The sequence below is a fragment of the Trichechus manatus genome, unplaced genomic scaffold (assembly GCF_000243295.1).
Source record: "Trichechus manatus latirostris isolate Lorelei unplaced genomic scaffold, TriManLat1.0 scaffold00066, whole genome shotgun sequence".
NCBI classification, from domain to species: Eukaryota; Metazoa; Chordata; class Mammalia; order Sirenia; family Trichechidae; genus Trichechus; species Trichechus manatus.
In genome coordinates, this window is record NW_004444002.1 from 9805179 (window position 1) to 9826992 (window position 21814).

At 41.4% G+C, this 21814-nt stretch overlaps 1 protein-coding gene across 4 annotated transcripts in view; it reads right to left on the reverse strand.

The window, feature by feature from the left end:
• AIFM1 (apoptosis inducing factor mitochondria associated 1) overlaps nt 1-21311 on the reverse strand; it is a 35647-nt gene extending 14336 nt beyond the window's left edge. The window contains exons 1-6 of one of the 4 annotated variants that reach the window (XM_023734295.1): nt 20973-21124; nt 13372-13514; nt 7493-7592; nt 6396-6520; nt 6140-6270; nt 4857-4947 (exon numbers count right to left, since the gene is read on the reverse strand). In XM_023734295.1, the coding sequence (XP_023590063.1) occupies nt 4857-4947; nt 6140-6270; nt 6396-6520; nt 7493-7592; nt 13372-13514; nt 20973-21078 (696 nt within the window). In that variant the 5' untranslated portion in view covers nt 21079-21124. Of the gene's footprint in view, nt 1-4856; nt 4948-6139; nt 6271-6395; nt 6521-7492; nt 7593-8697; nt 9298-12044; nt 12176-13371; nt 13515-20972 lie in introns of those variants that run through there. The other 3 variants (XM_004379613.1, XM_004379612.1, XM_023734294.1) reach the window with 3 other exon arrangements.
• Nucleotides 21312-21814: the final 503 nt, after the last annotated feature.

The following is a 21814-nucleotide window of genomic DNA, read 5'->3' on the forward strand; positions in this document are numbered from 1 at the left end:
TTATATCTCAAAAGAGATTGCATTAAGACACTAATCTTGTCAACCTCATCAGTATAACCTCATCACAGTGATAGAATTTATAACACATGAGGAGATCACATACAATCACATCATAGTGGTAGAGTTTACAACACATAAGGAAATCACATCAGAGAACACAATCATACAATACTGGGAATCATGACCTAGCCAAGGTGCTACACACATTTTTTGGGGGACACAATTCAATCCATGACACCCACTGTTTGATCACAATTTTCTATTCTTCCAGCCTTTTCTCGGTCTCACTCTCACCTATACTTGCTCTCAATTTTTTCTTAGTTTATTGGCCACTGGCTGGCTGTTCCTTCCCAATTAACCTGGGCCAATGGTAGATCATCCACACGGTTCTCTTCCCAGCACCCTTAATTCCCTTGCACTCTACTCCTTCTGATGGTTAAAGGCTTCAGCTTTGAAGTCAGAAAGACCAGCGTTCCAGTCTCTGCTCCACTACTTATTTTTGTGTTTTAGATAATTTTAAAAAATATTTTATCGTGTTTTGGGTGAAAGTCTACAGAGCAAATTAGTTTCTCATTCAACAAATTGTACAGTGTTCCATGACACTGCTTGCAATCCCCACACTGTGTCAGTACTCTCCCCATTTCCGTCTTGGGCTCCCTGTTTCCTTTTGTCTGGTTTTCCTACCCCCTCTTGCCTTCTCATCTTTACTTTGGACCAATGTTGCCCTTCTGGTCTTGTATTCCACTACTTCTTAGCTGTGAAACCATTCATTCAAGAAATATTTAGTAAGCACCTACTATGTGCCAACTGCTATATTAAGTGCAGGGGACACACTGGTGAGAAAGACAGATACCCTCCCTGACTTTCAGAGTCTAGTAGCCAAGACAGACAATATAACAAGCGCTAACAAGGAGCCCTGGTGGCACAGTGGTTAAGCGCCTGGCTGCTAACCGAAAGGTCGGCAGTTCGAACCCACCAGCCACTCCACGGGAGAAAGACGTAGCAGTCTGCTCTGTAAAGATTACAGCCTTGGAAACCCTATGGGGCCATTCTACTCTGTCCTATAGGGTCACTATTAATCAAAATCGACTTCGACGGCTAATAACAAGCACGAACAATAATCACAAATGCTATGATGGGGCAACGCAGGTTGCTCTAGGAACATACGACAGGTGCACCCAATCTTGTCAGGATGGGTAGGGTAAAGCTTTCCAGAGGCAGTGGCAAATAAACTGAGATCTGTCGCTGAGCTTCTGCTTTAGCCTCCTTCGATTTGTCCCTCTCCAGTCCAATCTCACCACTCAACCTCCACACTTTTCACTCTCAGAGAACCACCTTGCATATATTTTATCGTGAAAACAAGTGAAGCCATCAGATTCACTCTTCCTCAGTTTATCATAAGGGTTCCCATCCCCCCAACCCCTGAATAAAAACTTATGGATTTCCATTTTTACTTCCTTTCTTCCAGCTTCTGGGATGCAGGTTCTCCTTTCTGTTAAGGGCAACCCTTTCATTTGTGCCTGACTCCCATTCCTTCCTTTCTCTCCCAGAACCCGCTCTTATCAGTCACCCCCTTACTCCCCATCCTCTCTCTGTGATATCTTACCCCCTCTACCCATTAACGTGCTTATTAAGTCTGGCCCAGCCTAAAAGTCCCGCCTCTGAGTCTATGTTCTCCTCAAGCTTTTGTCCAACTGCTATCTTCCTTTTCTCATTTAAACTTTTCGAAAGAGTAGTTTATTCTTCTTTTCTAGCTTCATGATGATATCTGAACCATCAAATCTGATGGGACATTTGACCATTCTTCTCTTACCAGACTCTGCTGCAGTAACTGTGGATCATATCCTTCTTGAAACTCTCTAAAACCTTGGCTTCTGCGACATCACTCTCTTCTGGGTTCTCCTGATATTTCTCTTTCTTTCTTTCCTTGTCTCCTTTGTGGGCTCTTCTTCTTAAGCCTGCCTCCTAAAAGTTGGGGTTCTCCAGGGCTGCATCCTTTTCTCACTCCTCTTCTCACAAGGTAACTTCTCCCTGGGAGACTCATCCACTCTCATGGTTTCAACTCCTACTCACACACAGATGATTTTCAAAGCTCTGTCTCTAATCCAAAGGAGCCCTGGTGGCACAATGGTTAAGCACCTGGCTGCTAACCAAAAGATGGGTGGTTCAAACCCACCACTGGCTCCAGGGGAGACAAGACCTGGCAGTCTGCTTCCATAAAGATTACAGCCTAGGAAACCCTATGGGGCAGTTCTACTCTGTCGTATAGGGTCGTTGTGAGTCAGAATTGACTTGACAGCACAACAACAACAATCTCTAATCCAGACCCCTCCCGAGCATCACAGTCATATATCCATGTACCCATAAGACATCTCCATGCATAGTCCACTTCAAACTTACTAGTCCAAAACTGAATTGTAGCTTCCCTCTTAACTAGCTCTTCCTCTTCTAGTGTGCTTCTCAGTTGGCAGTACACCACCATGACCCAGACACACAAACTAGAAATCGGAATGCCACCCTTGCCTCCTCCTCCTCCCTCATCTTCCACCTTCAATCAATCACCCAGCCCTGTAAAGCCTGCCTCCTAAGCATGCTTCAAATCCGTTCCCCACTCATCATCACCTTTTGATCATGAAGCAATATAGTGATGCTGTTAAAAGCTTGGGCTCTGGAATCAGAATGTCTGGGTTCCAATTCTGAAGTCAGGCAGACCTGGGCTCAAATTCTGTCTCTACCACATATTAGCTGTGTGATCTTGAGCAAGTTATTTAATTGCTTTTTAATCCCAATTTCTTTTTTTTATAAAATGGGAATGATAATAGTAGTTCTTCATAAGATTATTGTGAGGATGAGATAATACACAAAAAGCATTTGAAAACTGTGCTTACAAGATTAGAATACCAAAAACAAAAACAAACAAAAAAAAAAACACCTCAAACCCGTTGCTGTCGAGTCAATTCTGACTCACAGCAACCCTACAGGACAGAGCAGACCTGCCCCACAGGGTTTCCAAGGAGCAGCTGGTGGATTCAAACTGCCAACCATTTGGTTAGCAGCTGTAGCTCATAACTACTGTGCCATCAGGGCTCCACAAGACTAGAACAGGAATAACCGTTGCCATCAAGTTGATTCTGACTCATAGCGATCCTATAGGACAGAGCAGAACTGCCCCATAGGATTTCTAAGGAGCTGCTAGTGCATTCAGACTGTTGACCTTCTGGTTAGCGGCCAGGCTCTTAACCACTGCACCACCAGGGCTCCAGAAGGAATAGGCACTATATAAATGTTAGCTCTTACTTTCATCATCATCATCATCATTACTGCTATTACTATACTAATTTTGGCTCTCACCATCTTTTGCCTAGATTATTAAAATAGTCTTTGAAATGGTCTCTCTCAAGTTTTGTCCCCTTGAAATCCATCCTCCTCACAGCCAACAACCCATTGCTGTTGAGTCAATTCCAACTCATAGTGACCCTACAGGACAGAGTAGAACTGTCCCATAGGGTTTCCTAGGCTGTAATCTTTATGGGAGCAGACTGCCACATCTTTTTCCCACAGAGTGGCTAGTAGGTTCAAACCGCTGACTTTTCAGTTAGCAGCCGAGTGCTTAAAACACTGCACCACTAGGGATCCTTCACAGCCAATGGAGTGATAATTTGAATTCAATCTGTTTTACATCCTTGCCTAAAACTCAACAGCTGCCCAGTGCCTATAGGATAAAGCTCAAGCTCTTTCACATGACAATCAAAGCTCTCCACGATCAGGCCCCTGCATAACTGCCCAGTTTCATCCTTGCCACTTCCTAACTGATATTTTCTGCTCCATCAGTACCTAGGTGCTTGCATTTCCTGGCACCAAACATACTTTTTCATCCTCTTGTACCTTTGCTATGCTGTTCTTTTTGACTTGAATGCTTTCACTGCTCTCTAGTCTGGCAAATGCCTCCTCATTCTGTAAGACTTCTCATTCTCTAAGACTTCCTCCTCTTGGAAGCTGGGCACTCTTCCTAGTTATTCCCATGTTACACTGTGCATCTATCTCTTACTACACATCTACGTTTTATGATTATCTATTCGTGTTTCTGCCTAATACTGTTAGCCCCTAAAAGGCCGGGCCTATGAGTTATTCACACATAGGGGATACTTAACACATAACACCTCATTACCAACTAATCCACCAACCTATATCCATCTTCTCTGCCTAATGTCCTCTTACAGGGGAAGAAGTGGGCCTGTCCCTCTCCAAGGCCAATCTCTCCATGTGCACTCTGGATCCCATCTACTCTGGGTATTGCTCCTTCAGATAACCCCTCCTTCTCTACTGGAACATTCCCATTAGTTTTCAAACACACTCTAGTACCTCCCATTAACAAAAACAATACATAACACAACAAGACACAACCCTTCCTGGACCCCACAAATGCCCTCCAATAAGTGCCCTGTTACTTGGGCACTCACCATTGTAACTTCTAATAATATTCTCAATGCTGAGCTATGCCTGGACTATTTTATTGTCCTGAATAATATATACATTCTATCAGTCTCCTGTCATTCATAATCCCAAAGAAATGTTAGTATGGAAAAATAGAAAGGAGGAAGGGCACAAGAGCAAATCAAGAGAGGTAAGAGCCTTTAGGGTCATGGTCCCCAACAATCTGGCTTTGATACAGTGCATTCCCCAGCAGGACACACTACACGGTACAGACTGGTAATAGTAAGCCAAAAAATGCCGCCGCAATCCTTCTCTGATAAACTACAATGGCAGGACAGACATAAATGGCAGTGGAAATACAACAGTCCCGGTACCTGCTGCCCACACGTGCACATGACACAGGAAGCCGCTTACTAGCTCACCTTCTTCCCAGTGAGGACAGCCACTCCACCATTCTCAATGTGAGGCAGGTCCTGAGCAGACACATAGAAAGAAGGTGGCTGGAAGTATATGCTGTACAGAGAAGAGGGGGAAAATGTTATATGAACCTGGAACTCCCATCAGCTTCCACCACAGCTCAGTAAAATTGTTTCCATCATGAAAATAATTTTAGGAACATTTTCCAAAGTTTAAGTCTCCAAGGCCACTGAATCTCACTTATACAGAGGTATTCTAGATCAATGGTTCTCAACTGGGGGCAATTTTGGCCCCAGGAGACATTTGGCAGTATCTGGAGACATTTTTCATTGTCACAAGGGAGAGGGGTACTACTGGCGCCCAGTGGGTAGAGGCCAGGAATGCTGCTAATCATCCTATCATGCACAGAACAACCCCCACAACAAAGAATTATCCAGCCTCTCAACAGTACTGAGGTTGAGAAACCCTGCTCTAGATTTAGGTTCATTTCAAAGTAAGAACAAGAGGCGCAACCAAGAAGCTGGCATTCACCTACCTACTGAACAAGTTGTCCAGAATTGTGCTGGTCAATAGAAAACCAGGTCTACCTCCTGAGATGATTTTGTCTCAAACAGTAGGCATTAACTATGAATGTTAATTAAGGGTGGGCTAACTTAATTGAAGGGTGTATCCTGCTTAAAAATGGAATGTAAGAGTAGGCGTGACAGAGGCAGGTAAATCTGTAAAATTTAGTCCTATATCAAAGGGACCACGAACGGGAAAAAGATTGGAACCCAAAGAACATGGTATTAGGATCAAGACATCTAAGGAGTCCTTCAAAAAGAAAAGGCTTCAAGTCTCTTCTGCAACCTTTTAATAAAGAAGCTCTCCCTTACAGTGTTTCCACTCTACCTCCATAATTTTGAATGCCTGCTAGGGTGCCGAAGAAAGTGCCACTGAACAATTTCTTTTCTTGTGATCTTACAGGGTCATGCCTATGCAAGTATAAAGGTGTGACAAAACAGGCCAGGGTGATTTTCACTAGAGAAGTCTAATACAAAGGTCCTGGAAATGGGAGCACGAGTACTCCAGAGGGCAGCATTATACCTTCAATTGTTGGTAGATCTGGTAACCGAATCCAGGACAATTGCCCATATGGACTGTTGCCCCTAGCTGTACCAAGTGTGCGCCACAGCTGACTGCAGTGTGCAGGTAAGTCATCCCTCCCATTCACTGCACACTGTCATAACCCACTCCCTGTGCTTGGTTTAAGTAGCCAGTCTGGCCCATTTTATAGAAGTGCACACACCTTCTCTCTTTTCCATTCCACTGTCTGAATCGCAATGTCTTTGTGACATTTGGATCGTCTGAAAACCACAGTTCTTTTGACAGAGGAGGCCGCATGTATGGCAGCTCAGGATCTTCTGATACAATCAGTACCTTTAACACAAAAATACCGACACTTATCAGAGCCTAGTCATTCAAGAGAAGTGTCAAAGTGTCCACACTGGCTAACTGCTTTCAGACTCTACCCTCTGTGCCAAACCCAATCATGTGCACCTTACCCTGGCCCCAGGATCCCGAGCCCGGATGGATCTGGCTGCAGCAAAAGCAGCAGTGCCTCCTCCGATTAGCAGGAAAGGAACATGACTTGGTACCCTGACCTGAGGAACTGGCTCTCCTTCTGAAGCTGGAAGCAACAGACCAGACAGGGTGAATCTTCTTAAAGTCTCAGATGACTCCCTGTCACTAGTATTAAAAGAAAATCACCCTGCACTTGTCTCAATCCTTTATATAAAGCTAGCTACAATAACCTTAACAAATGTCACAGCATCCAGATGGGAGAGGAAAAGCAACTACCCCTTTCACCTCACAAGTGAGAAATACCAAAAAATAGGCAAATGATTTGGCCAGTGTCATTCATTCATTAAATCTGTGCTGGAACTGAAAGCTAGCTTAAATGTTTAGTTATTTCTAGAAAGTACAGGTTACCACTTCTGCCCTTCCCATTAATTTCCTAATGACCAACAGGAAAATATCAAGTTCAGTTTCACCTTTTGTTAGCAATAAAAGGGGGAAACCCAGGAGGTCAATTGGGGATTATTACATGATGTTCAAGAATAAGGAGGTGTTATTGAAGAAAGCAATGCAAATCGCCCACCCAGAGTCTGTTTGGCTTATTAAAGCATTCATTCCTCTTTGGAAAAAAAAAAAACAAGCAAATCATTAGGCATGAGTGACAGCTGAGGCTATATGCTTTAGGAAAACAAAATATATCTTTAACAACTTGAAATTCCAAAGACTCAAAACAGAAAAAAAAACAGACCCAAAGAATTTCCTCCTTGAAAAAACAGCTTTCATCTCTTCCAATAGTTGTAATCACCAAGCTTCCCTTTGTTAAAGAGCTTGTCTTTTGAGTCTAACATAAAGAAAACCAAAAATCATAGTCTTCACAAATTATATTCTTAAACCCAAATTCCAGCCAAAAGCTTTAACAAATATCTCCCAGTTCTGGGGTAATACCGTTGTTTCTGGAAGCTTAGAACCTCACAGCCTCATTGCTTCTAGAAGATATCCTTAAAACACAGCACCTAAGCTGTTAATAAGCTTCCCTTCATATACTGAGTCTCAAGTCACAGTGAGAGGTAAGGCGAATACTCACCAGGTGTTGTGGCCCTCTTCTGTTTCTCTTCTGGAGTCAACCCTAACCCTGAAATTCTTTCATTGTATCTTTTTTTGTCATCTTTTATAGTCTTGTAGGCCTGTAGATCCAAAGACGGAAAAATTTATTTCACCATAAAGCTAGCTCATACCATTTATAATACCATTATCTTTCAATTAAATGATAAGCTTTTGTCTATATGAGATTAATTCCTCTATGTTAAAATCACTAAGGCAAAATTATTTTCTTCTTACAAAATAAAAAAATATTGGATGTGCAAATATTGGTGTGAAAAAAATAAGGTAAGCAAATGAAAATGTTCCAGTTTCAGATTTTCTTAGGCTCTATGTAAAGAACTCTCTTCTATTTAATGCTGAAGGTACAGCTAGAGAAAAAGTGGAAGTATTTTATTCTAGGTGAAAAGGCACTAGGAAAGATCAAACAATTATATCAAGCAGAAAGGGGTTTGGGATTATGCTGGACATTAGCTGTGAAATCAATCTATATGGTCCTAGTGCTGGGCAGGAAGCTGGGACACAAGTTTTCCTGATGTTATGGATTGAACTGTATCCCCCCCAAAACATGTGACAGAATCCTAACCCCTATGCCTGCAGGTGTAATCCTGTTTGGAAACAGGGTTTTCTTGGTGTTAATGAGGCCATATCAACATAGGATGTGTCCTAAACCTAATCACTTCTGAGTTATAAGGAACAACACAGAGACAAGGAAGCACAAAAGGGGAAGACAGATGCCAAGTGAAAATTGTCAAGGAACCAAGGAACACTGAGGTTACACAAGCTAGAAGAGACAAGGACCTTCCCCTAGAGCCAGCAGAGAACCTTCCCCTAGAGCTAGTGCCTTGAATTTGGACTACTAGCCTCCTGAATTGTGAGAAAATAAATTTCTGTCTTTAAAGTCACCCACTGTGGTATTTTTGTTACAGAAGCACTAGATAATTAAGACCTTGGAGAACTAACTACAACAAGGTACTCAGATAATGGAAACATGGCCACCTGTATCCTATTCTCACAGAGTAATTCATCTTTCCCTCAATGGTTTATCCTTTTCCTAAACTGATGAGGCAGAAGCCTTATTAAGAAATACTATACACAGATATTTATTAAGGGTCAACATTTTGCTTAAACCTTGTTGTATTTAAAATATATTATCTTCTCTATTCTTTAAAACTAAGCAGGAGCCCTTACCATTATGATTAGTTGTTGTTTTTTTTTTCTTTTAACACACAGCACCACAGTTTACATGTCAAATGAAACTCCAGATTATTCACTGCAGGAGAAAGTCAAAACCATCTGATGAAGTACCACAAAACATGTTCTAAGAATATTTCTATGACCCCCTTACAGAGCAGCCCATTAGACAATGTGCTGCAATAGAACCCTGGACCCTGAAACCTGGTCTTCATGGTGATCAGCATGCAAACATTTAACATGGGAGACGAATGCAGTGGAAAGCTAAGTACTGTATATTAAAAGACACTGATTATTCCTTGAATTTACCATTAAATTTATCAAGTTAATAAACTGAATTCGAGTTACATTAATTTCAGAAAGAAAGTTTTACCTTGGCATAGGATACTATAAGTCCAGTATGCCCTTATACCTAAAAAAAGAGTTTCTTTTAAGAACGAGGTTTTTACCTAAAAAGAGACTTAATCTGATCAACATGAGTGAAGAGAGAAATAAGACGGGGCCATGTTCACATTGAGAGGAATATCTAAAATATAGCCTAAGCCCAGCTCAAACTTCCTAATGGCTTCACAAATGAGTGGAAAAACAGACTAAGAAATATCTTGAGGTTTAGTGGGAAAGGGCAAGAATGAGGTTTGTTTGTGTTTGTGTGTGTGTGTGTGTGTGTGTGTGTACAGAGTTCCTGGGTAGTGCAAACGGTTAACACTTGGTTGCTAACCAACGGTTGGAGGTTGGAGTCCACCCAGAGGTACTTCGGAAGAAAGGCCTGGTGATCTACTTTTGAAAGATCACAGCCTTGAAAACTCTACGGAGCACAGTTCTACTCTGATACACATGGGGTTGCCGTGAGTCAGAATCAACTTAATGGCAACTAGTTTCAATTAGTTATGTGTGTGTGTGTATATATATATATATCAGCTTTTAAGCAAAATGTTCTGATATAAAAATAAGTTTAGAGACATATTAAATCAGAATTTACTTTTCCAAACCCAAGAGTTCCTGTATTCCCAGTCTGCACTGATTTCCAATTAGTGAAATGTCAGGTTAAGAAAACTACAAATTTATGAAAAATGTTGTTGTTGTTGTCAGGTGCCATCGAGTTGTTTCCGACTCATAGTGACTCTATAGGACAGAGCAGAACTGCCCCACAGGGTTTCCAAGGAGCGGCTGGTGGATCCAAACTGCTGACCTTTAGGTTAGCAGCTGAGCTCTTAACCACTACATCACCAGGGCTCCATGAAAAATATTAGAGGAGACAATTTTTCTGAACAGATGAACATGGTGGCGTTTATTCAACTTAAAGGAATTGGAAAGAAACAGGTCATTTTCTGTATGAGGCAATGCAATCCCATCAGCTGAACAATGGCAACCAAACCCATTGCTGCTGAGTCGATTCCAACTCATAGTGACCCTACCGGACAGAGTAGAACTGCCCCATAAGGTTTCCAAGGCTGTGAATCTTTACAGAAGAAGACTGCCACATCTTTGTCCCATGGAGCAGCTGGTGGGTTTGAACTGTCGACCTTTCGATTAGCAGCCTAGCACTTTAACCACTGTGCCACCAGGGCTCCTGAATAATAACAGAAGACTGAGATTAGGGGATCTGCCTAAGGTCCCAGAGAGAGTCACCAACAAAAGAGAAACTCTTACGTCCATGCGAATCAGGAGTTCATATCTGAAATCTAACCAGTAGGAGCACTGTTCAAATCATTGTTTTTCAAACTGTGGGTTGCAACCTGTTAGTGGCCTATGGAATCAATTCAGTAGGCTGTGGTCAGCATTAAAAAAAACAACAACAAAACAGAAGAGAATAGAAAATATTAAAGTATAACCCACATTGTAAGAGTTATTATTTCTTGAATTTTTGTTTTTTATATACTTATATTATGGGTTATAACATAAAATGTATTTCTGACTGTGGATCATGGTAAAAAAAAGAAAAAAGCCACTGATTTAAAGTATGGACCCCAAGTGAACATTTCAGAGCAATTTTCCTGTTCTTAGCATTGCTCCCTTCTTTTTTGGAGGGTGTGGAGGGAAGAAGGTAAAGCACTTCCAATACAGGAATTGCTAAAGTAGTACTTATGCTTAAATTAGGAGCATTTCCTCATATGAGGAAAAAAAGTTATGAAGAAACACTAAACAACTTATAGCCATATCTTAACAAATCTGAACTCTGATTTTAATAGTTCTCCTGAGATGAATACCAATTTCAGAGAAAAAAAATCTAAGCTACTTCAGATCAAGTTTTTTTTTATGACTGAAAACCTAATACAAGGCTGTACCAAACAGTTCGGTTAACAGCTGTTAAGTGGACAAAAGCTTATCATTTAACCTGGAACCACACAGTATAGTAGCTTTATTATTACCAGTGTTGGATAAACACAGAGGGCAAGAAGGCATTTAACTGAATGGCTTGAGAGGAACTTCAGCTTCTTAGATATTTCTAGGGTGAGAGAAAGCAACAGTGACCAGCCCTGTCTTGTGGTCGGGCACTGAGAGAATTTGCCTGGTCAACTCTGTGGAGGCTATCCAACTCTGGTACAGCAACATAAACCAAAGGTTTAAATTGTTATGAACATATCAAACCCAAACTTTAAGTCTATTTTTGAATGAATGGGGTGGAATGGATGGGAGAAATTGCGACAGAGATATGAAATGGAAAAGTTAAGGCTCAGGGGTAGTATCTGAATGATGAATGAGAGGCATTTCAGAAAGCCATCTACATGAATGTGTTAGCTTGTACCATTTCAGCCACTAGTTTGACCAAATTAGAGATTACAAAAGGGACACTGCCAAATGAATTTACTTTGAAATACAGGTTGGGGGTGGGTGGGGAGACTATTGCAATTTATAGACCTCCTCAGAAGCATTCAATAAAATGCCTTTGCACGATAAAACTCAGGTTATTTGAATCTTTCCCACAAAACATGAAAAATCACATTTTACCTAAAATCACTCAGAATGGATGGTGCTCAAGTTTCCTTTAATTGCTTATTCAATGTTTACTATCTGAGACTATCCTGTTAGCTATGCAGCACTAAAGCACAATATAATTTAGCATCATAAAAAATAATCAGGAAATCGGCAAAAGTTTCAAAGGGGCTGATGCTGTGATTTGTTAATAATCATTAAATTTATGGTTTCAGATATATCCCGTGGGACTTAAAACAGTTTGAAGAATGAGATCTGAGGACTCCCTAATGGCTGACAATGTCCCTTTAATAAATGCCTAGTAAGCACATGCTGTGAATATTTTATTGTATTCTAATGGCTCAAGTTTTCATTAGTGCCATGGTCTCACCCACCCTATCCCCAAATATATTTTAGTGTAAGCATCTTACATAATAAACTCCTGCCCCAGTGACTGTTGCTCCTACAATTAAGAAGTACACTAGGCTGCTGCCATCTTTCCCAGAAGCACCTGCAGACGCTAGTGATCTAGAAGGGGATCCTAGGTGATGACACTGCACAACTGTAGGTAGAGACAGGGCCAAGACAAAAACAAAAGGAAACAGAAAAAGCACTAAGTATTAATGAAGAGACATTCAATACAAAGACAGGGAAGCATTTTTGGTGACCCTGTGCTAAAGAAAAAAAAATGCTGCTCCAGGACTGGGGGAGGAAAATGTGTATTTCATCCAAGTATGTCTTCAGACAGATCGTGCCTATTTCTTACTAGGATTTGACTCACAACTGTCAAGAGCTGTCAACCTTTCTTGTGCATTTGGAGGTCAGATCAGGGTATGAGGATATTGGTAACTTAAAATAATTTTCATGGCCCTGTTTTGGTTACCTAGTGATCAAGGAACAAACGTAAGTTCACTGTCTTACTAATGTAGAAAGATCTAAAATTGTCACGGCTTCCAACGGTTAGTTCTTAGTAATTAAAACCAAAAGCTCCCTTCAATCAAGGGTGTTGCTAGGTGTTATCTAAGTTGGTTCACTCGACCTCACATGATCCAACTTTAGACTGATCTGCTTAGTCACAGTAAACCCTGCCAAGTTTAAAAACAAAACAAAACAAAAAAACACACCCACAGACTAATTCCTCTGTGACCAACTAAGCTGATCAGAGTTCATTTAAGTAGCTATAATTGTGCCAATACTACGTAGCAGTTAAACACCGTATTTCTCACCTCATGCAAACTCCACTCGAAAATTATTGGAACACTGGGCCTGCTTCTAGAGTTTAGTCTTAGGGTGAGATTCAGGGATAGTTTTCCTTTTAGGACTATGTAATATTTTGGATTGAAGACTGCTGTTTTTTAATGACTATCTCAAGCTGAGGAAAAATAAAATATTTGACAAAAATGGGTCAAGATCAGATATTGTGCTAAGGAGCTGCAATGAATTCTGATCTTATTCATAGGTTACTGTGTCACATCCAACATACAATTTTGTGTGTTAGTCAAATCTAAGAAAACCACAATGGCTTTCAAGTAAACAGTGAAAAGAGCAGAGATCAATCAATGTGAGATTAAATTTCAGTCATTCCCAAATTGGCTCTCTTAGGATATTAGACAGCAGGCACTTTAAAGAAGGCTTTCTGCAAAGTTTTCCAAAAGGAGCGCAGAGAATTAATTGCAAAAGTTTGAAAGCAGAGTAGTATTGAGTCCACTAATGGGAGCTGTTTGGCAGCAGCTTTCCACAAGCTGCTTTTCTACTTACATATGCACCAGCTCCTATGGTTGATAAGCCCACAATAAGGACTAACACAGAATTATCGATTTTGCCCCCTGATGCACCAGAGCTAGCCATTTGTCTTGTCATCTGGAGTTCTAGGGGAACATGCCATCGCTGGAACAAGTTGCCTAAGGAACACAATTTATTAAGACACACACACATATACAAAAATAGAAGAGTTAATACATATTTATGACTAAACGTCAATGCATAGTACAAGTAAAGACTTTCTGCCCATAGGGCTACGTGGTGTTCACTGTTCAATGACCAAGAAAAAGAGAATCATAACTGAACACACAAATACTACATACTTGAATGGACACGCTTAAGTTGTTGGCATTTTTTTTAAAGTACAATTTAATGCTGTCCAGTAAGAAAATGTACAGCTTCCAGAAAAGACAATGAAAATCATATGGGCAGTTCATTTCTCCCCCTTCACACCTTCACAATAAATGAAGTCAACACAAAGAGATGACTAAGTAGATAGATAAACAAAGTTAACCACAGGCTACCTGGGACACTGCAGCAACCGTATAAGAACTAATCTAAATGGCTCAAACCTTGCATAAAATAAAACACCGTAACACAATCTAACCACGACATAGTTTAGTCTTCTGTGAAAGGTAATGTGTCCTGGAAGACAGAAATGTTAAAACTCAGAAGAATTCAAAGAACTAAAAATTTAAGACTATGAAATATTTCAGAATGACAAAACTTAAAATGCCCACAAAGTATCTGGCTCTTATTCCTCCAAAAAAATTCAAACATTATTTTGATGTAAAACCATGACAACTATGTAACGATCTAATGATCATAATAACTTCTGTACACAGAAATTTAAGAGTTTCATAGATTTCTTTCTTCAGGGGATGCTGACATTTTCAGATGCAGAAAGGTCTTAGCACATTCTCTGCTTGCAACAGTCCTCATGTTGACTGTTGATCTAGGTCAAGGGTCGGCAAACTTTTTCTGTAATGGGCCAGGTATTAATATTTTCAGCTTTTCAGGCCATATGGTCTCTGCCACAAGTATTCAATTCTGTCGCTGCTGAGCAAAAACAAACATGTTGTGTGCAGTCGAATCGATTCCGACTCATAGCGACCCCAAAGGACAGAGTAGAACTGCCCCATAGGATTTCCTAGGCTGTAAATCTTTACAGAAGCAGACTGCCACATCTTTCTCTCGCAGAGCCACTGATGGGTTCAAATCACTGACCTTTCGGTTAGCAGCCGAGTGCTTTAACCGTTGTACCACCAGGGCTCCTAAAGCAACCACAGACAATATACAAATGTATGGGCGTTTTTGTATTCCAATAAAACTTTATTTATGGACATTGAAATTTTAACTTTATATAACTGTCATGTGTCACAAAACATTATTCTTCTGATTTTTTCAACCATTAAAAACAAATGCAAAAACTATTCTTAGCTTGCTAGAGACACAAAAAACATGCAGTGGACCAGAGTTTGCCGACCTCAATCTACAGCAGCGATTCTCAAACTTGCATGTGCATGACAATCACCTTGGGGGTCTGTTAAAACACAGATCTCCAGGCTCCACCCCTAGAGGTTCTCATTCAATAGGTCTGGGATGAGGCGTAAGAATTTTCATTTCTACCAAGTTCCCAGGTGATGCTGATGCTGCTGGTGTGGGGACCACACTTTTAGAACCACTGGTCTACAGGTGGGTAGGTATGTTCCTGTCCTGACTAGGCTTTAAAAGACAAACAGAATGGGCACTGGGAATAGCAGCCCATGGGTACTTGTAGAGATTAGAAATAGGGAGCCTCTCCGCTTGCTTTCACAACTGCAGGGCACAGAGGGGTAAAAACAAGCCCAATACAAGTCTGCAGTCTTCTTACCTGAAATCCTTAGGACCGTGTATATCACAGAATTCAGAACTGTTTGGCCTACTGAAGTATATAGCGCATATACCACATATTAAGTAACACCCAGCACAGTAAGGGACAGCAACCATAGTCCAACACATCAAATATTTCTATGACCACACTAAGTGGGATAAGCAAAAGATTATAAATAACCTCTCTCCAATTCAGGTCAGTTTTACTGGCAAGTGAGTTACCAAAACTTGACTTTTAGTGCTATTTGGATTTCTGAATTGCAGATAAAAGACTACGGATTATACTCTTAGAACTGGAAATGTATTTCTCTTTACTGTCCTAATTTCTTACCTGCTTCAGATTCCTTCAGCACCACATGAAAGACAATGGTTTATATTAGGAAACAACAGCAAATCATGAAAAGAAATAAAGAGACATGTGAAAGGATGGAGAAGCTTATCTCAATCTGGGCAAGCCCTTGCTTTTCAGAAGTTCATAAAAGTGACGAAGTGGTAGCAGAAGTAGAAACTGACAACTGTCAGAGCTCAGAAAATGAAACTGGTTAGAAAAAGTCCCACGAGGTTAAGTTCAGTTCAGTTAATTGAGTTTTGTTCCCCACCTCCACCCCAAATTCATTCGCTGAAAAGAAATGTTTTAAAAAATTCTGGTTAATCCTCTAGAAGGTCCTAAATCCAGACAGCATAACAACTTTGTTCTAATATAGTTCCGATATGTTTATTCTGTTTTGGCTTCTTTTCACAAACTGATAAAACCAAGCATGTAGATTTGGGAAAATTCAGTAGCTATTGGCTCAATTTGCCAAAAAAAAAAAAAAAAAAAAGGCATTTCAAAGTAAATTGTTTTTTTCAAAAAGTAAATTGGTTAACATTTAAACTACTGCTTGAAAAGAAATATGACACTATTATTATGAACAAACCAACTTTTTACAGACCTACGAATGACTTTACTTATGGAAAAGGTGCTAAGGTAAGTGTTGCATGGATATATTTATATCCCCCTCCCCCAATTTTCTTTTACCCATAAAATTACACCCATGCCTTTCTCCTTATAGCTTCAAAATTCTAGGATATTTTATGTCAGGATTGCAACATGCCTTTTCACTTGTCTTATTAACGTGGGAAAGCCAACCTTACTCCTTGCCTTCTCATTATTGCACCATTCTACTTGTTTTAAGATTCTGCAAGCAGACCACATATACACAGGGAGAGCTTTCTTCCTCACATTTAGAATTCTAATACTTGATATGCCAATTTGCCAATTCTTTGCAAACTTTTAGCCAGATCCCGTTGATTTCAGGTTGCTTAATAATAAATTAGTAACCTCAAATGCCACAACATTAGAATAGTACCTAAACCAGCAAGTTCATTTCTGTAGGTTTCATAATCTCCTGTTTATCCATACCCCCAGCAGGCCTTTTCCAGAAATATATCCACGCAATTGAGGCACCTTGGAATCTTAAACGGTTAAACATCCACATGTTCTTTTTTGGTTTTTAATAATTTATTTTATTTTTTTTCTTGTTGTAAAGTCTACATGCTCTTGAGACTTGCTTCCTGAATGTCAAACTGGTTTTTCCCACATGGATTAAAACATGGATAAGGCATGCCTAGGAGGTCCATCCACTGTAGCTAGGTGCCCTCTTTATAAGGAATCCCACAACTATTTCTCTTATCACCTTTTTCTTTTAAAGCATCAACTCTTGCTGGAATTTTAGAACACTCAGGATAGTAACTACAGTACAGTATGAACCACTCTGATGAAAAGCACTGTAGGAAAAATGATTCAGATGACAAAAAAGGAAAAGTAATCTAATCACTTTCTTCTGCAAAGTTGTCCTTCAAAGTACTAGGGTTCAGTCTGCTTCAACAAACATTCACTGAGAATTTACCATGTTCCAGAGACAGTGCAAGATGGTGAGGACACAAAGATTACTAGGACATGGTCCCTGTCCTCCCTGGGTATAGTTTAGGAGGGGAAAATGGCTGCTAGTACTCTGAATATCAGAGAACGAGCTTGATAAAAATCACAAGAGACTTAAGGTTGCTCAGTTTGGTTTTTTAACTGAAGTGGAACTGAGGGAAAGAATCACTATTCATCCCAAACAGTATTTCCCAAATTTGCCTGATTATACAAATTATGTGGAAGGGCTTGTTAAAATGCAGATTCTCAGGACTCTCTCCTGAAGATTTTCATTCAGCAAGTTTGGGGTTGGCCCACCACTTGATTCATATGATCAGGAACTTTGGGAAACACGACCTAGAAGAAAGTTAAGACATGCAGCACATCCCCTCAAAAAGTTTAGAAAGTTTCTAGAAAATATAATTTATTAACTGGTGACAGAAAAAGCTGACTTGCCAGATATTTTCTTCAGGAAAGCTTTGCCTCAGCAGAAAGAGTGGGGGAAGGCTCATCTTCTAGGCTTCAAAAACAACAAAAAAAAGTGTCATCTGGCAGTGTCCAGGAAGTCTGGATCCTTGCCTACAAGGAGTCAAGTTTCCTTTTTAAAGAGGTTAGGATAGAAAGAAGATTCCAAAGAGAGAAAAACTCTCAAATATTTGAACTTCAGGTCAGGGGTCAGTGATCGGTTTGATCACACGGGCAGCACAATGTCTGGTGACCAAATAAAATATTACAGAACAGAAAATATCTATTACTTAAGTCATTTGCTCCTCATTGCTGAATGCAGACATAAGCGATAACAATTAGGTACCTCCAATCATTTCTGAAAGGAGGCAAAGTATACAAATAAAGTAAATAAATAAAACCCGGTGCCATCAAGTCAATTCCAACTCATAGCGACCCTACAGGACAAAGGAGAACTGCCCCATAGGGTGTCCAAAGACTAGTAGCTATTATTAAGGCAGAAGGCAACATATGTAATTGAAATGAACCTGATAATGGTGACAGATGTGGATGAGACAGCTGCAAGGCAGGTTTAGAGTTTGCTAACATTCTGGCAAAGTATGGAAGGGGGGCGTTAGTAGATAACATTATTCTATCAGTACTAAATTTCTTGAGAGTAGTAATGGTATTGTGTTTATGTTGGAGACACATGCTGAAATGTTGGCAGGTGAAGCGTTATGATGTCTGAAACATTTCAAATGGTTTAGCATTCTCCAGAGCCCTGGCGGCACAGTGGTTAAGAGCTCTGCTGCTAACCAAAAGGTCGGCAGTTCGAATCCACCAGTCGCTCCTTGGAAACCCTATGGGGCAGTTCTACTCTGTCCTACAGGGTCGCTGTGAGTCAGAATCGACTCAACGATAGTGGGTTTGGATTTTTTGGTTAGCATTCTCCCTCTCTTTCTATATATATGCAGCTATGGTGTCCCTGGGTGGTACAAACAGAGTCCACCCAGAGATGCCTCAGAAGAAAGGCCTGGCAATCTACTTCCGAAAAATCAGCCATTGAAAACTCTATGGAGCACAGTTCTACTCTGACACACATGGGGTCGCTATGAGTCGAAATCGACTTGACTGTAACTGTTTAAAATATACATACACACACACACACACACACACACAAATATAACAAGTTAACAATTGGCAAATTTAGATGAAAGACAGATGGGTGTTTGCTGTACTACCCTTAAAACTTTTCCATAGATTCGAAAAATTTCAAAATAAAATGTTGGGAAATAAAAAGTATAGGGGGAATAGGGGAAAGAAAAAGCAAGTTTTTTGATCTCCCATCTTCATTCTGTGAGGGGGAAATGGTGTACAAACAAACATTGCCTCTTCCCCACCTCGGCAAAAACATATGGTAGATGCTACTATGTGAAAAATAAATCAGATTAAAAGCACCCAGTAATCAAGGCACAAAACAGGGTTAATTCCTAAAATGACTGGGACCCCACCCCCACCTATTTTTAAAGGTAGGAGATGTCATACTCTGGTGCTTGGCCAAAGAATAAAGAATAAATGTGTACAAAGAGACTGATGTATATGTCAGGAAGTCAGAATATATTCTATAGTAGACTGCCTTTGAACAAGGTCATGCAACGGAAAAAAACATTTTGAGTCTGTATTTTTCAGTAGTTCTAATAGCATCAGGAGTCCCTGGGTGTTGTAATCAGTTAAGTGCTCAACTATTAACCAAAAGGTTGGCAGTTAGAACCCATCCAGAGGTGCTGTGGAAGAAAGTCCTGGAGATCTGCTTCCAAAAACTGTACAGAGTGCAGTTCTACTTTGCACACATGGGCTTGCCATGAGTTGGAATTGACTGACAGCAACTGGTTTTTGGTTTTTAATATCATCAACCACCTAAATCAATTTAACTTTGCAAATCCATGTTTAATTGATGAGAACTCCTGGTCAGACTTCACAAAGCTAGTAAAAAGCTGTGAGTCTCAAGCAAAATAAGCACACAAAGTCTGAAAGACCAGTGAGGATAAAAATCTTCAGGTTAACTGACACTTCTCAAATTTCTCGGCAATGTGCATAAAGCACCATCATTTCAATGCACAAAACCCACACAGATGACATCCACAGGCTGGGGTATTAGTTATAAAGCCAAGGCAGGTTTTTAAGCTCCAAGAGCAGTATGTCTTAGCACACTCCTCAGATACACCCATTAGGAAACATTTTATTGAAGCATAGCAACTGGAAAAACTGTTCAAATGCACATTTGCAAAAATCCTAACAATCTTAGGGAAATATTTTCCACTTTTTAGTTTCAAAGCACCACAAATGCCCTGGAGTGGTCATTTGAAGGTTATTGATTTAAAAAAAAATGCGCCTCCTACAGGTGGATAATTCACTACACCATGAAGTTGTGCAGGCTAAAACTATAAGCTGGCTCAGGCCATGCTGAGATAAATTCATGGGTATCGTATGTACAATGGGCTAATAATTACTGGGAGGGGAACTGACTTCATTCTTCACCTCTGAGGTCAAACTTTAGTTAGCAGTGTGGAGTTGTGGCATGAGGATTAGGGGCCTAGAGACTGGCAAATTAACCTTAGCTCTGCCTATTAATTAGCTATGTGTCCTCGGGCACGAAATTTCAGCTCTCTGTGCCTTGGTTTACTATCTATAAAATGAGTGGGTACCAGAAAACCCCTTCCAGCTCTAAAATTTGATGATACAACTTCATGGAGGGCAAATACCATACTTTCCGCAAATCATTCCTTGAAGCATTAAAGGCCACCAGAGTTACACTGACCAGATATCTCAAACTGATCCTGGGCCAACACTCTTGGGGCCTGGTACACAACTGACTCCTTACTTGCACTGCACTGTTTGTGTCATAGGCCATTCAGATCTATGGATCTTCGTCTAGGGCTTGGAAGGTAGAGCAGATCATAACCTCATGACAGAAGAAACCTAGGCATGAGGCTTAAATGTCCTCTCACAGTCAGGACACGATCAAGTCTTTCTACTTGACCTCGCCGCTCTAAAAGGCTAGGGGTGGTGGGGAGGCGGCGTGGGACAAGACGCGACGGCCAGCTGCTCTGACATCCCTGAACAGCAAACCCCCCCAGGAAGAGGCCTCATGCCGACTAGTGGGGTGTAATTCCCATGAAGGTCAGCTCGGCACGGCCGGCCGGATTCCTCTGCTTTCAGAAACCAGTGGTTTGGATCCCCATTTGGGATTCATGCAACTGTAGGTGTGTTAAGATTTTTGAAGGGGGAGGGCAGAAGGGTTGCGAGGCATTGGAGCCTAGGACGGCCAGGCCCTGGGACGTCGGAGGTGGGGGTGCCCGAGATGGGTCAGTCAGTCAGTCACCTGGGAGCCGGTTCCTCTGCCTCGGGCTTCGGACGCACACGGTCCGCACCAAGGGCGTCAGCTTCTGCCTCAAGGCACTCGCCGCCAGGGCTCTACACCAGAACATTTCAGCAACAGCTCCTCCGCGCCGCCTCTACCTTCCCTGTCTTCCGCCTCACCGACCGCTGGGTCAAACACCGTGGGCCCCAGCCCGCGCCCCTTCCTTCCCACGCACACTACGCAGGCTCCGCCTCCCGGCTCCGCGTGAGCATTGGACGGTTACAGGCAGCGTGCTGGAGCCGGGGAACGGGAACCGCGACCGGAGGCCGACTGCGCAGGCGTCCCAGTCAACGCCGCATTGCGATTGGCCCGCATGGAGAATCGTTCCAGGGAGGACCAAGGTCAATGTACGCATGCGCAAGTCGCTATACACTTGCAAGGACCCCGGTGTCTGCTTGCAAGTTTCCGCGTGTTGATGACAACGCATTGGCCTGAGCGAGTTTGAAAAGCTGTCCAAGGAGGGACCCCTGGGTCCGCTTTGCCTGGCGGTTGGGGATACTGCAGCCGTTGTTTCGATGGCAGGAACTGGTAACGGCATCTCACACAGCGTGGACCCAGCACTGCACTTTGTTCTTCTGTTTTAGCCACTAGCTAGATAGTTAAGCCTTTTGGACTCTCTGAATCTAGTCCACTTCCAGTCTTTCCATAGGTCCCAGACGGGGAACCTGGCTTTCCAGATCCAGAGTGGACTACCATCTTTTACAAATTGCTGCCACTTCCCTCACCCAACCCGTTTCCGGGACAAGTGATCACTCAGCGCTCTCCCCCCGCCCCCATATCCCATTTATATTGTGCAATTCTGT